The sequence below is a fragment of the Magnolia sinica genome, chromosome 13 (genome assembly GCF_029962835.1).
Source record: "Magnolia sinica isolate HGM2019 chromosome 13, MsV1, whole genome shotgun sequence".
NCBI classification, from domain to species: Eukaryota; Viridiplantae; Streptophyta; class Magnoliopsida; order Magnoliales; family Magnoliaceae; genus Magnolia; species Magnolia sinica.
The window spans coordinates 35,378,808-35,393,185 of NC_080585.1; the positions used below are offsets into that span (position 1 = coordinate 35,378,808).

The following is a 14,378-nucleotide window of genomic DNA, read 5'->3' on the forward strand; positions in this document are numbered from 1 at the left end:
CCATCACAAAGTGCCAAAATCTCTAGCCCTCTACCTCAAGCAAGTTATCTGTCATGGCTGATCTGGAACAAACAACTCACATTAGAGTTTAAAACATCTTGCACTAAAACATGATTCTAGGAGAAGATTTGGAACAAAAAAGGATCCTCAGTCAAAATTGTTCATCCATAACTGCTAACCCATTTGAGTTTAAAGATGACACAAATATCATACTAGGTAGAGACTTGGACAAAACTTGATTAGATTTGCTTTCAAAACGGTTATGTATACATTACACTAATCAACATGAAATCCAAAGAACTAACATCAATGATGCTACAAGACCATCTTTATGCATCAAAATTGCAGATCCAAAACCAATGTATGGCAGAAATGAAGGATGATTGTGTTAGTCCGATGCAATGAAACTACAATTCATTGTAGACAACCCATTCGATCCACGATTGACAAAGAAAGAGAATGAGATCTAGAGAATAACCCGAAAAAGATAGTTAGGTGCTACTAAGGACAAGTCACCCAACAAACCACCCCCATAAAGAGGACATCAATTGCTTAGTCTAGCAAGGCCAAGCGACGAAGAACCAAGCTTGCAATTGGTGCGAACACATATGCATATGATCTTTTAAAGATCAAGGGGATGATAGCAATGACAATAATAGAGATGATGCTAGTGGTGGTGATGGTGTGACAGCAATGATACAGAGGTGATGCTTGTCCATGACATTGAGGGTATTGATAATGATTGCAATAGTCATCGAGGCTAAGGTCATAAAGCAAGCCACAAGTTGTTCTAGTACATGGTATGGGAACAGGCACGAAATACGCTACTTCCTCCAATGCATGGCTAGCTAGGGGCATGGTCACTTCAGTACTTACTACTAGATATATACAATATTAATGGCAGATGACGAAATTAGCAACGCCGAAGTGGGAGGGAAAGGTGGTAATGAAAGGGCAAAAGGAATTCTCGGAGGGGAGGAAGAGGAAGCTTGGAAGATAATTAATGGCAGAAGAAAGGAGCCGTATAAGAAGGGGAGACTTCGATTCAATATTTCGGCATATCCGACCCTCTACGTTCAAGGCTTCCTGAAGGGAAGGTTGCCAGTGAATTTCTCCAAGGTTTTCGGAAGGGCGGGGGCGGTTATGGATGTCATTCTTCCCAGAGTCAGGGGCACGGCGACGCCTCGTAGTTTCACCTTTGTGCGCATGAGCATAGAGGAGGAACTAAGCCAAGCTGTTGAAATGTTGCACAGAGAGAGTTTTGGGGGCATGAAGTTGAGAGTCCAAATAGCCCAATTCGGCCCTAATCGAAAGCACAAAGAAAGGAGAAGCCCCACCTTGTCTCTACGGCAAAGATCTAATATGAGAGGAAGGGAGCAAATCCTGCTAGACAATTAAGCTAAGATCCAAGTCGTTGAGTCTTCGAAAGGAAAGGGGGTGATCTCGTTCAAGGAAGTGGTGGTCAGTAAGGCAGATGATGATGCTCGGTGTGTGGAAGAAGAAAGAAATCGACGGTCTCCCATTACAGCTTCAAGTAAATGGATTGTGATGAAAATGCATGAAGGGGTGAAAGTGATGAGACTGAGTCAAGGGGTGATATCCCAATCGTGGGATACTTTGCATTTCTCAGCAATAGCCACAACCAAAGAAGGGGCCACAATTCCCCAAGTTAGAGAATGGTTGGACAATTGTTGCAAACTAAAACCGAAAATGTACAGTATTAGGCCTATCAGCTTCAACAAGCTTTGGATTCGCCTAAGTCTGGGGGTGAATGCAAACCTTCTAGTCATAGTGGAAGCCCTTCACGGGGGTGGCCCAATCCTCCATATTCAAACATTGGAGGAATTCTCCTCCTTTGGGAGTGAAGATATATGGTTTCTCGTTTGGGTGGTCTTGTAGAAATTTTGGTTCCAAGATTTCTTTGTAGCGGCACGTCTTGTTTGGGAGATATCGATGAACTGGATTCAAGGATGGAGCTTGGGGAGGAGATAGGAGACATTAGGGTTTGCATTCGTATGAAGAAAGGAATCGTAGTTCCAAACTTCGTCTCGGACTTTGTCGGCGACAAAAGGATAGTCATGTCGGTCCAGAGGGAGGAGAAGGGTTGTGGATCTTCCCTGTGGGGTGATCTGTGGAGACCGAGGGAGGTCACTACGACGGGCTGCGACCATGATCTTGAATCCAGCGGTGAGGATGAAGCTTTGTTTGGTTGCTCCTTAAGAGTATTGAGAGTTGGGGAAGAAACTTGGGACTCGAGTGGAGGATTGGAGGTAGGTGGGGGACGCTCGAGTGATCTGTGGAGACCGAGGGAGGTCACTACGACGGGCTGCGACCATGATCTTGAATCCAGCGGTGAGGATGAAGCTTTGTTTGGTTGCTCCTTAAGAGTATTGAGAGTTGGGGAAGAAACTTGGGACTCGAGTGGAGGATTGGAGGTAGGTGGGGGACGCTCGATTCGCAACATGACATGTGGCGTATCTTGCTCCCCGAGGAGCACAAAAGCTTGTTTTTTCTCCTGAGACTGGAGATTTTGCCCGGTTCAAATTTTGTGCCTCTTCCAAACCAAGTGTCGGTTAACACTATGCAGGTTAGTATCCCAAGCCAGGACAATTGTCATGAGGAGACGGAGCTAATTCGTTCTAGTTCGGAGTCGGGATCCAAAGCAGCATTGCTTTGAGTCACGTGCGATGAGTTGGCTCATGCGACTCGTGCTGTAGAAGACTCCGGTCCAAGTGCTTTTCTCACCCCTGCAACACGTGCTATTACTTATAGTAAAAACACACGTTCACCTTTGGTTGTCACATGCGATAGTCTTCCAAAGTCAATGCTCTCAAAACCAAAAGTCCCCGTTCTTATTTCCAGTTCTTATCTTGGTGAAGCAACGGAGGGAGTTACTAAAAGAGGAATTGACGATGTCACACATGAAGATCAAACCTCAGCCCCGCCGTCAAAGCAAGGTGGAGATGTTGTCCAGCCAGAAGCGTTGAAGGGGGATCCATGGGTGCTTTCAAAGTACAGAGACGCAGAGAGTATGCTCCCCGAGGAGACTTCGGTATCAAGTACTGGGGAGCTCATCTCAGCAAAGGATATGGGAGAGGGAGATCTATTCGAAGAAGCTCTGGTTGTTACACCCCTCGCTGCAAAAAAGAAGCAATTCCATTCAGCTCCCTGCGTTTCGCGATTATTTCCTATCGATCAAGAGGCAATGGGGGAAAATGGAAATAGGTCTGGGATTTTAATGATCAATTGCACAAGTCTAGTCACTATCAAGAGTAGTTTCATACTGAATTAGCAGTTTCTATGGGCCAAAGATGTATTGGAGAGTGGGAGTTCAAGTAAGCCATTCATCCAGCGCCAGAGCTGAGGACGTCCACGATTTCTTCCAGTTTGTTAAGGGAAGGGCAGTTCAACATCAGCAAGAGCATCAGATTAGCAGTGGGAAGAGGGCGAGATCGAGGAAGGGGGGCAACCAATGATTATATTATCTAGGAATATGAGAGGCTTGGGATGCAAAGTCAAGAGAGCCCAGGTCAAGGTCTGCAGGGATTCAAAGGCTAACATTATCGCGCTGCAAGAATCCAAGCTTCAGGCAATCCCCCCAGGTACGTTGAATTCTATTTGGAATGTGAAGCATAAAGATTGGGTCTCGGTTAAAGTTGTGGGTTCCACGAGGGGGATTATTCTTGCTTGGAATTCTAACAAATGGTGTAAAGAGGAGTCTTTTTCAGGTTCTTTTCTATTTTGGTTCTATTACGCGACCTAACGACGAGATTTCAATGGGTGATGGCGTCGGTTTATGGCCCGTCTACGAAAAATCTTCGAAGCCAGTTTTGGGAGAAGCTAGACATTGTCAGACACAAATGGGGGTTCCCGTGGTGTATTGGCGGCGATTTTGACGTCGTCCACTTCTCCTACGAGAAGTCCAAAGGGGGAAGAATCACCAACAACATGTCTTGTTTCTCTAATTGGGTGAATCGGCATCAATTGGTGGACTTGCCTATGGAGGAAGCCAGATTTACCTGGTCACATGGCTAGGAAACAGTGTTCGAAATATCGATACTATCGGCCGATATTATCATTATCGGCCCCCAGCGAGACGATACTCGGGCGATAACGCCCGGAAGATACCAAAATTGCCAAAATCCAAATATCGCACGATATATCGTCAATATCGCACACTCACGGACGCTTTGCAGGGGACTCATGGGTCCCACTGTAGGCAACAACCCACATCCGTCCATAAATAGCCATGCATATAAGTGGAGAATAAATTTTAAAAACAAAAAATTGAATTAGAAAAATTTTAAAAAAAAAGAGAAATCGGAGAGTACCCGCGAAGATTGGTGATCGAAGGTGGGCCATTCGACAGGTAAGTACAATTTTCTTGAATTTTCTCGCAATTTTCTTCAATTTCCCTCCTCCATCGCTAATTGGAGAGTATCTGTGGGGATTTCTCAGAGATTCCGGCGAGAAATCAGGCCGGAACAAGAATCGTCGCCGCCGCGATCGTCAAAACCTCCTGCGTGCATGAAGGAGAGGGAAAATGAAGAAGAAGAGCGCAGATGGGGTGAAAAGGGGTTTGGATCGCGTGCGGTGGGTTACGGAGTACGCTCTTATCGTACTCAGTAAACTCAGTTGGACCCACCTTTAATGTATGTGGCCTATCCACGCCGTCCATCCGTTTTCCCATCTAATTTAAGGGGTTGATCCCTAAATTTAGGAATTTTAAGGGCCCACCTTTAAGGAGTCACTCTCTCCACTGTTTTCTATGATGGGGTCCACTCGAGCTCTAGATCTGACCCATTTTTTGGCTCATGCCATAAAATGATCTCTTCAAATGTATAGACAGTATGGGTACAAAAAATACATCATGGTGGGACCCACATAAGTTGGTCATGTGGCATTGGGGCCGTCAGTGACGGAAACGGATTGGCTACTCCCCCTGACACCAGCCCCGCGGATGGTGGTCAGTGCTCTATGGGCCCCACCATAATGTATGTATTTCATCCATTCCGTTCATCCATTTTTAAAGATAATTTTAGGGCTTTATCTAAAAAATGAGAGGGATATAAATCTCAGGTGGACCACACCACAGGAAAACAATAGTGATTGCATATCCATCATTTAAATCCTCCTAAGGCCCACTGTACTGTTTATTTCACATCAAATCGGCTGATTTGGTCATAAAGACCCAGATGAAGGGAAAAAACAAATATCAGCTAAATCAAATACTTTTATGGACCCCAAAAAGTTTTTAATGGTCAACATTCATTCCACATTGTTTCCTGTTATGTGGTCCAGTTGATATTGGTATATACCTAATTTTTCTTGTAATACCATAAAATGATCTAGAAAAATAGATGGACAGCATGGATGAAACACATACATCATGGTGGGGCCCACAGAGCACCAACCATCAGCCATTGGCTGGTGGAGTAGCCAATCCGTTTCTGTCAATGACGGGCGAGATGGGTATGCTCATACTGAGTAAACTCTGTTGGGCCCACCGTGATTGCACGTGGTTTATCCACGCCGTCCATCCGTTTTTACTAATCATTTTAGGTGTTCAGCCCAAAATTGAACCATATCCACAACTCAAGTGGACCATACCACAGGAAACAGTGGAAATGTTAATTTCCATCGTTGAAACCTTTTTAAGGGCCACAGTGATGTTTATTTGTCATCCAACCTGATATTTATTTTTTCCCTTCATTTGGGTCTTTATGACCCAATCAACAGATTGGATGTCAGGATTTTAATGGTGGATATCCAATCATTATTGTTTTCCTGTGGTGTGGTCCACATGAGATTTATATCCCTATAATTTTTTGTATCAAGCACTAAAATGATCCGTAAAAATGGATGAACGGAATGGATGAAACAAATCCATTATGGGGGGCCCACGGAGCTAAGACGAACTGAAATCACAAATATTAACCTGATTCAAAACTTTTATGGCCCCACGAATATTTCGACTGTGGATGTTCAATCCTTACGTTTTCAACCCATTTGAAAATTGGATATAGTTCATTTTTGGCGCCATGTTCTAAAATGATCTCAAAAAACGGATGGACGGAGTGGATTACTCACAAACATCACGTTCGGCCCCACTTAAGTTTTCAGCGCAGGAACTTCCTGCAAAAGGCTTGTGCAAGAAATCCGCGTCAAGACGCGATACTGGCAGGTTGCGTAGCCAGACCAGCTACTGAAGTGACGTCACCAAGTTCTATGGGGCCCTCCATGATGTATGTGTTGTATCTACACCGTCCATCCATTTGGCTAGATCATTTTATGGCATGAGACAAAGAATGGGTCAGATCCAAATCTGGAGTGGACCCCACCACAGAAAACAGTGGGGAGAGGGACGCCCACCTTTGAAACCCTGATCGTGGATCCACTATGATGTTTATCTGAGATCCAACCTATTTATAAGTTAAGACAGACATGGAAAAAGGGGGGAAAAAAAAAAAAAACAACTTTCAGCTTAATCAAAGACTTTTGTAGCCCTTAGAAATTTTTAATGGTGGGCGTCACTCTCTCCACTGTATATTTCTCAAATTTTACTTCTTCAATTCTTCTTTTGTTTTTCAATGAATTGGTTGTGTTTTCATACATGACTATGATATATTTATAAATATCATGCATCCAATTTAAATATAGTTGCATTAGTTCAGTTAAATATCGCATAACTTAGGAACCTATACAAAGGAAACTTATTATGTGCATATTTTTTTTGAGATGTTATGATTTAAAAGTGTGTATTAAGGGCTTTTTTAACAATCCCCAAAGTTTCATTAAAAAATTCAACCATTTTCCCAATGTTTCCCCATGTTTCCCAAAAAGTGCGATAAATTATGCGATACAAACGATATATCCCGTGCGATAACCGACACGTATCTTTATCCCAAGGGTGCGATACATAGTGCGATACCGATATTTCAAACACTGCCAGGAACACATCTCTGTCACGTTTAGACAGATTTCTCGTTTCAACTGATTAGGTCGACAAATTTCCGCTACCTCTTTAGCGTGGTCTGCCTAGAGTGGCTTCAGATCATCGGCCGATTGTTCTTCTAGTTTCGGATGTTAATCGGGGGCCTAGACCCTTTAGATTCCAAGAAGCATGGTTGGAGATCAATGGATTTGAGCAATTGGTAAATCCATTGGTGGCAGATTGGTGGGGTTCTTTTGTGGTAGAGGGCTATGTTGGATTCAGATTATGTAGGAAGCTCAAGTTTTTGAAAGAAAATATCAAGTTGTGGAAGAAGGAAGTTTTGGGGGTAAGGGAGGCTGAATTTGAGAAGATGGTCAAACAGATTCACATGTTGGATCCTTTAGAAGACAATGGTTCCCTTTCAAACACCGATAGGAAGTGGAAGAACGATTTGTCCCTTAGATATGCGCAAAAGGCCAGAGAGGAGGAGATCAAATGGCAGCAAAGATCCAGGACATTATGGCTCAAAGCAGGCGATAAGAACACCCGTTTCTTCCACAGTATTGCCAATGCTAGGCAAGGGGTAATAGAATTGGGAGTTTAGTGATTGATGGGGTTCGTGTTTTGGACAAGGATGAGATTTCTGAAACTATTACATCTTGTTATGTGAATCTCCTTTCCGCCGATAAATGGGGAATACTGACTTTGGACAACATTCACTTTAATGAGATCATGGTTGAAAAAACTTTGGCCCTGAAGAATCCTATTGTTGAGGAAGAGATTCGTGCATTGTTGCATTCGATATGCAGTGATAAAGCCCCAAGCCCTGATGGATTCCCTATATTGTTTTTCAGAAATTTTAGCATGTCGTCGGAAAAGATACTATAAATTTTTTGGCGGAGTTTTTTGAGCGGGGGCGCTTTATCTTCCGAAATGGGGGGTTCCTTTCTTGTTTTGCTTCCTAAGGTTGAAGGTGTCGAGCAGTTGAAAGACTTCAAACCGATTAGTCCCATAAGAGCGTCATATAAGATTCTTACCTCTTGGTTCAAGGAGGTTCTTTCAAAAGTGATCTCGGTCAATCAGGGAGCCTTTGCAGTTGGTCGTCAAATCCTGGATAGTGTTATGATAGCTCGCGAATGTATAGATGCAAGATTTCAGGAGAAAATGCGGGCCTACGATCACGTTGATTGGGATTTCTTGGACTACATGCTTCTCAGATTAGGTTGTGGTCAGAAGTGGAGGGGTTAGATCAAGGCTTGTGCCCAATCTCCTGCCTACTATATTCTCATCAATGGGTCTCCTAAAGGTTACTTTAGGTCCTCCAGCGGGTTGAGGCAAGGGAACCCTTTATCCCCTCCCCATACCTGTTCTAGATATTGGTGAAGCTCTCAATGTGATGCTTCGTAGAGGAGCAAAGTTTGGGTTATTTCAAGGCTTCGAGGTAGCGAGAAATGGGCCCCAGGTCACTCATCTTCAATTTGCAGATGATATGTTACTGTTCTGCAAGGTAGAGGCAAGTGCGATGGACAATATTCACAAGTTGACAGTTTGTTTTGAGGCAGTCTCAGGTTTGAAGGTTAATGTTGCCAAATCGGAGCTTCTTGGCATCCATGTGGAGAAGGAAGAACTCCAGAATCTTACGGTTATTTTTGGGTGCAAAAACGGTTCGTTTCCTTCCCACCTATCTTGGACTACTGATATGCATTGGAAAGTCAGCCATTCACCTTTGAGATTGGGTGAGAGAGAATAGAAAGGAAGCTTGCTTACTAGATGTGCTGATATATGTCTTTAGGAGGTCGGTTAACCCTCGTCAAGACAATTTTCTCGAAAATGCCGATTTATTTCTTATCTTTATTTCAATGCCCAAAGTTGGTTCTTATGAGGCTCAAAAGATTGAGACGTGGATTCTTGTGGAATGGCACTAATAAGGGGGAAGCTTCATCTTCTCAAGTGGAATGAGGTGTGCAGGCCGATTAAGGAAGGTGGGGCAGGTATTAAATCTTTAGGGGATATGAATACCGCTTTATTGGATAAATGGGTTTGGAGGTTTGGAGTGGAGGAAAGGAAGTTGTAGAGAAAAGTTGTGGCCAATAAGTATGGCACGTAGGAAAGCGAATGGTATGTGAAAACATCTTCATTGCACCGGGCTTCTGCTATTTGGAAAGCGGTGGCAGCTACTGAGCAATATGTTCGTAGGAGCATATCTTTTTTTCATGGGTACAAGGGCTTCATATTCGCTTTTGGGTGGATATTTGGTGTGGCAATCAAGCGTTGCAGGCTATGTTTCCGAGAATTGCTCGTCTGCTCCCGACCATTTCATCATCATAGTAGATTATTTCTCAGTTATGGGGGACTCGGTGGCGTGGGTGCCTCCATGTCAAAGAAATTTATTGGACACAGAAATTGAGGAGTTTTCTAACCACTTCGAGGCCCTAAGGAAGTCACGTTTGATGTTCAAGAGGAAGATTCTATTGTGTGGGCCAAAAATGCTTCGGGGAATTTTTCCATTGAAGTTGTTGTTTGGTGTAATTTCATAACCAAGGCAGTGTACCCCCCTTCATCCTTTCCATCATTGGTTTTATGGTGCCCCTCCTCAGGTGGCGATTTTTGTTTGGTTGGTTTGTTGAAAAAGAATTCTTACAATAGACAATTTGTGGAGGAGGGCAATGATTCTTCATAATATATGTTTCATGTGTATGGCTAATGCAGAGACTATCGACCACCTTTTTATCCATTGCCCCCTCGCTGGCAAGGTTTGGAGTCGTTATCTATCGCTATTCCACATGATATGGGTGATGCCAGAGACAGTGGAAGATCTTCTTTGGGCATAGCAGGAAGGTGTAAGGAAATTCGGAAAAGGGAGGTGGAGGCTTCCCATTATGGTGGTGTTTTGGGCAATTTGGGGAGCGAGAAATGGTTGTTGCTTTAGAAATATTCAGGGTAGGGCTGAGGAGGTTATTAGATCAATCTCCATTGAGTTAGAGTGTTGGGCTTGATGGTTTTCTCTCTCTCTCTCTCTCTCTCTCTCTCTCTCTCTCATGGAAGAGAACTTTTTTGCATAAATAAAACTAAAGGACTCTCGGTCCATCTTTCTATATATTTGAGTTTAGTCCCTCGCGAAACTAACAATATTGCAGATGATCCAACTAAATCAGGTGTGGCTAGGCACACTTTGGATGTTGGTGCTTCCTATCCATTGTGTTAGCAGCTAGAGCCATTTTCTCCTTTTCTCAATAAATTTGTTGTAGCTGATAAAAAATACTAAAAACAAAAAAGGTAGAGTTTGATTCATCAAGAAGTTGAGAGTAGAAATCTGCATAAAGTAACAATGTAAAAAACACAGATACATATATCTAGCTCAGGATTGTTGTTTATGTCTCTTTTGCTCTTTGAGAGGTGTCTGTCTTCTTTATTACCATTTTTTTTAATTCTGCTACTATTTTCCAAAAAGGAATTTCATGAAAGTCATTCAGGGTGAGTGTCTGAGTGACTCTGCTCTTGTGACGCTGAGTCAATTCCCAATACCGAGTCTTTTTACCTGTGAATGACAAAATTCCCCCCCCCCCCCCTCTCTTTTCAGTAAGCACAAGCGTCTACCAAACAAAACAAAGTGCCCTTCAGTAGGTGATAGAAATATTTTAATTAAATTCAGTAAAATCTACCAGAATAACAGAGAACATTGTCATTCAGTGGTTCTGAAGAGTTATAATTCTAGGGAAGTGTGTTCTGGTATGTAAATCCCAGAAAGCACTCAGACTTTAAAGCAGCATGTAATACAAGGTAAAATAGGACAACATCTATACATTTAAAGTAACCAAGAAGACATGAAAATGTGCACATACCTCATCCCGATCAAAATTATCGCCGCTGTGAGGGTCAAACAGAACGTCACCAGTTGCAAGCTCAAAACAAATGCAAGCAAAGGACCATAGGTCTGCCGAGGTAGAGTATTTAGATCCAAGAAGAACCTCTGGACACCTGTACTGCCTCGTCTGGATGTCACTCGTGAACTGTTTGTATGTCCAACAGGCATTACCAAAGTCGACTAATTTGCACTTGAGGTCCACTGACGTCAACAGCTTCTGCCTCGTGGATCTGCTCCCCCTCCGATTACTCTGATTCCCATGCCGATCATCTTTCATCTCATCAGAATTAGTTGAGTTGTTTTTGCTAGTGGAACCATCATGTTGGTCTTCCGAAGCTTCAGCAGAATCTACTATTAGATTTGTGGGATCGGATTCAGATTCCTCGGCAACTGCCTTCCCTGCACAACCTTGTGCTGCTCGTTTTGCCTTTCTTCGGATCTTTTTTTTCTGGCTCCTTGTTAAATCCCCATTGGAGCTCTTGACGTCTTTTGGTACTCCAGATTCAAAAATGGATTTGTCCTTGTTGTTCATGAGGACAAGGGTAGCACCAGACTTCCTTGGGTCTTTGGCAGGGTCAATTGTAGAAAGGAGGAGGATGTTCTCCGGCTTCAGATCCGTGTGTATGATTGAAAGCTCTCGATGCAAGTAATCCAAACCAACTAGAATATGGAAGCAGATCTCCTTAACCATATGGAGAGGCATCCCACGGTAATCGGAGTACTTGATAAGCGTCAAGAGATTGTCTCCCAGGTACTCGAAAACCATACAGACATGCTGCCCATTCGGGCCTGAATGCTTGAAATGGTCCAACAGCTTCACCACACACTTCTTGTCTTCCAGATCTCCCTCCGCAATTTGTTTGAGAATGGTGATCTCATCCATGGCCGCTTCAGTGTAATGCTGAGCGCTCTTTTGGACTTTCAGAGCAACATATCGCTGTTGTGTCATGCAGAAACATTTGTGTGTAAGGAGAAAAAAGTATATAAAATATTTATTTTTTTTAAGGAAAAAAGCCAATACTCCTCGAACAGAACCAGGGGAATGATCCAGTGCAAAAAAGCTCAAACTTGATTCCCACGGGTAGGGGGAGGGGGGGGCACCTTCAGCCAAGGTCAATCATGGGACAAGGGGTGCCATATATTGCAGCCACCGACTGGATGGTCCTGACAGCCCAACGAAGGATGATCTTATCTTTGCCACTGAAAAAAATACCATCCCTGATGCGGACTGGGCAGCCTGATCCAATGGCTGGCCTTGACCCAAGTTGGGCCCCACACCCATCAGCCCTCCATACATAATCCAACTAGCATTTATCATTGCAGAAGAAGAAAGCTTGTTCGCACATATACCAACATAGATTAAGAGAAAACAAGAAATACAAAACCCTAGCTAGAAGAAAAAAATACGAATATGAAGAGAAGATAGAAGAGCCGTACGTACGTTGTTCTGAGTGTCCCAAGCGAGCCAGACGGTGGAGAAATGGCCCCAGCCGAGCTTGCTCTGGACGATGTAGGCCCCACCCTTGAAAGAATCACCGATCCGGACAGCATGGTACCCTCCCCTCCTGTAATCTTCCGTCCCCTCATCCTCCGACGTGAAATCGCCTCCGCTCTCGCTGCTGTGATGATCCTCTTTCTGCCCGTCCTCCATCAGAAAAATGAAAAAACAAAACAAAAAAACAAAGCAAAAGAGCCGAACGGACGGCCTAGATCGATCAATCGATCCCCTTCTTCTCCAACCCCACCCGATTTCCAAAGTAGATCTCTTTCCCTCTTTCTAGGGTTTTCTTGGAAGCAGGAGATCTCTCACTCTCTAATGGGGGAAATGTTTGAAAAGGCTAGAAGCTTTCTCTTCCTTTCTTTCCTTAAATACTCCTGCTTGCCGGGAAATTATTACAAGAAAAAATGAAAATGAAAAACAAAAGGAGTGTCTTGAACGGTCGGACCTGAACCGGCCACGTTATGTTTCGCCTCGACCGGCCCTCTATTTCAAGACCAGCTAAACCGAACCGGTCTAACCGGACCGGATTTTGGAATAACGAAGAAAACGATAAAACGAGGGTACAAATCTACTACAGCGAAAGAGATGAATCGCGTACGACGCGACTTCCTACCAAGAAAAAAGAGTTACAGGCTACGAAGCCGAGGTTATGCACGTTGCACTCGCATTTTTAATTATGACCAGTGGGGCCCATTTATTCATAATCTGGGCCATTGATCTGTTCTGTCCCACTATGGATGGGCTATGTTAGAGAGAGTCTTTCCGATAGAAGTTGTAGTTTACGAATTGACGGTCAATAAGAGAAATAGCGAGCAGTCTACGTTCAGTTGACAAAAGCCACAGAGATTGGTCCTGGGAAGCTGTTTTGGGCATGGTCCATTGCGGGACGGTATAGTACAACGTGATGTATGGGATTTATACACACCGTCCATTCATTTTTGTAGATCATTTTAGATTATGGATACAAAGATGAGTATATCCATCGCTTGAGTGGATCACTCGGTGGATACTCAACGATCACCGTTAAAAACTTATTGGGAGCTGCAAAAGTTTTGATCAAGCTGATATTCGTGTTTTCCCTATTCATCCAGGTATATGTGAACTTTGAGAAGGTTAGAGGGTAAATAAAAACAAAGCGGTCCTAGGAAGGTCTCAACGGTGGAGTGTCATTATCACCGCTGCTTCCTATGGTGTGGTCTACATGAGCCTTGGATCTGCCTATTTTTTTAGGTCAGATCTTAAAATGATCTGAAAAAATTGATGAACGGCGTTGATGAAACCCATACATCAAGATGGGCTCTACAGAGATCCTTCCTGGACGGAGTCCGTAAGGCAGGGGCAGGACGCAATCCGCGCCGCCTGTACTTTGCAAAGACTCGAATCCGAATGGGAGCAGATGGTGTTAGCCGGGTAATACTTTAGTGGTGCTATCCTTACCGTGTGGGGCTCACCTTGATGTATTTGTTGTATATCCACGCTGTCCATCTGTTTTTCCATATCTCAATTTAGACCGGAAAACCAAATATAAATATTTCAAGTCGACCATATCACTAGAAAGAACGGTGAATAACCATTAAAAAATTTTATTGGCCACAAATGTTTCGGATCAATCTGTTCATTGTATTTTCCATTCATCCAGGTCTGATTGATATTATCAATGGATTAGATGGTAAATAAACATTACAAAAAACTTATATAGGCCTTAGGAAGTTTTTTATGGTGGGGCATTTAATCACCACTGTTTCATATGGTGTGGTCCACATGATATTTATATCTTCTTAAATTTTGGCATGGTGTCCTAAATTTGGCTTAGAAAACATATAGATGGCATGGATATACAACACATCTTAAGGTGGACGCACAGTAAAGGTAACACACCCACTTAGGTGTTACCGGGTAACAGATCCGAATGCATGGAAATGGATTGCCTGGACCCAGGCACGGATGTACTCACATGGGAGGATTGCATGTGCCCAGATAAATCTAGCGATAGTGACTCTACGGGCAGTTTGATGGCATATAAACACATTGTGGTCAGCTCTAGGTTTCAATGGTGTTCATAGTCCTACTGATTCATT

At 43.4% G+C, this 14,378-nt stretch overlaps 1 protein-coding gene across 2 annotated transcripts in view; it reads right to left on the reverse strand.

The window, feature by feature from the left end:
* The window catches only part of LOC131223562 (uncharacterized), a 40,984-nt gene extending 28,242 nt beyond the window's left edge, over positions 1 to 12,742 (reverse strand). The window contains exons 1-2 of one of the 2 annotated variants that reach the window (XM_058219002.1): positions 12,241 to 12,742; positions 10,777 to 11,736 (exon numbers count right to left, since the gene is read on the reverse strand). In XM_058219002.1, coding sequence (XP_058074985.1) covers positions 10,777 to 11,736; positions 12,241 to 12,450 — 1,170 coding nt within the window. In that variant the 5' untranslated portion in view covers positions 12,451 to 12,742. The remainder of the gene's footprint in view (positions 1 to 10,776; positions 11,737 to 12,240) is intronic. The other variant, XM_058219001.1, reaches the window with a different exon arrangement.
* Positions 12,743 to 14,378: the final 1,636 nt, after the last annotated feature.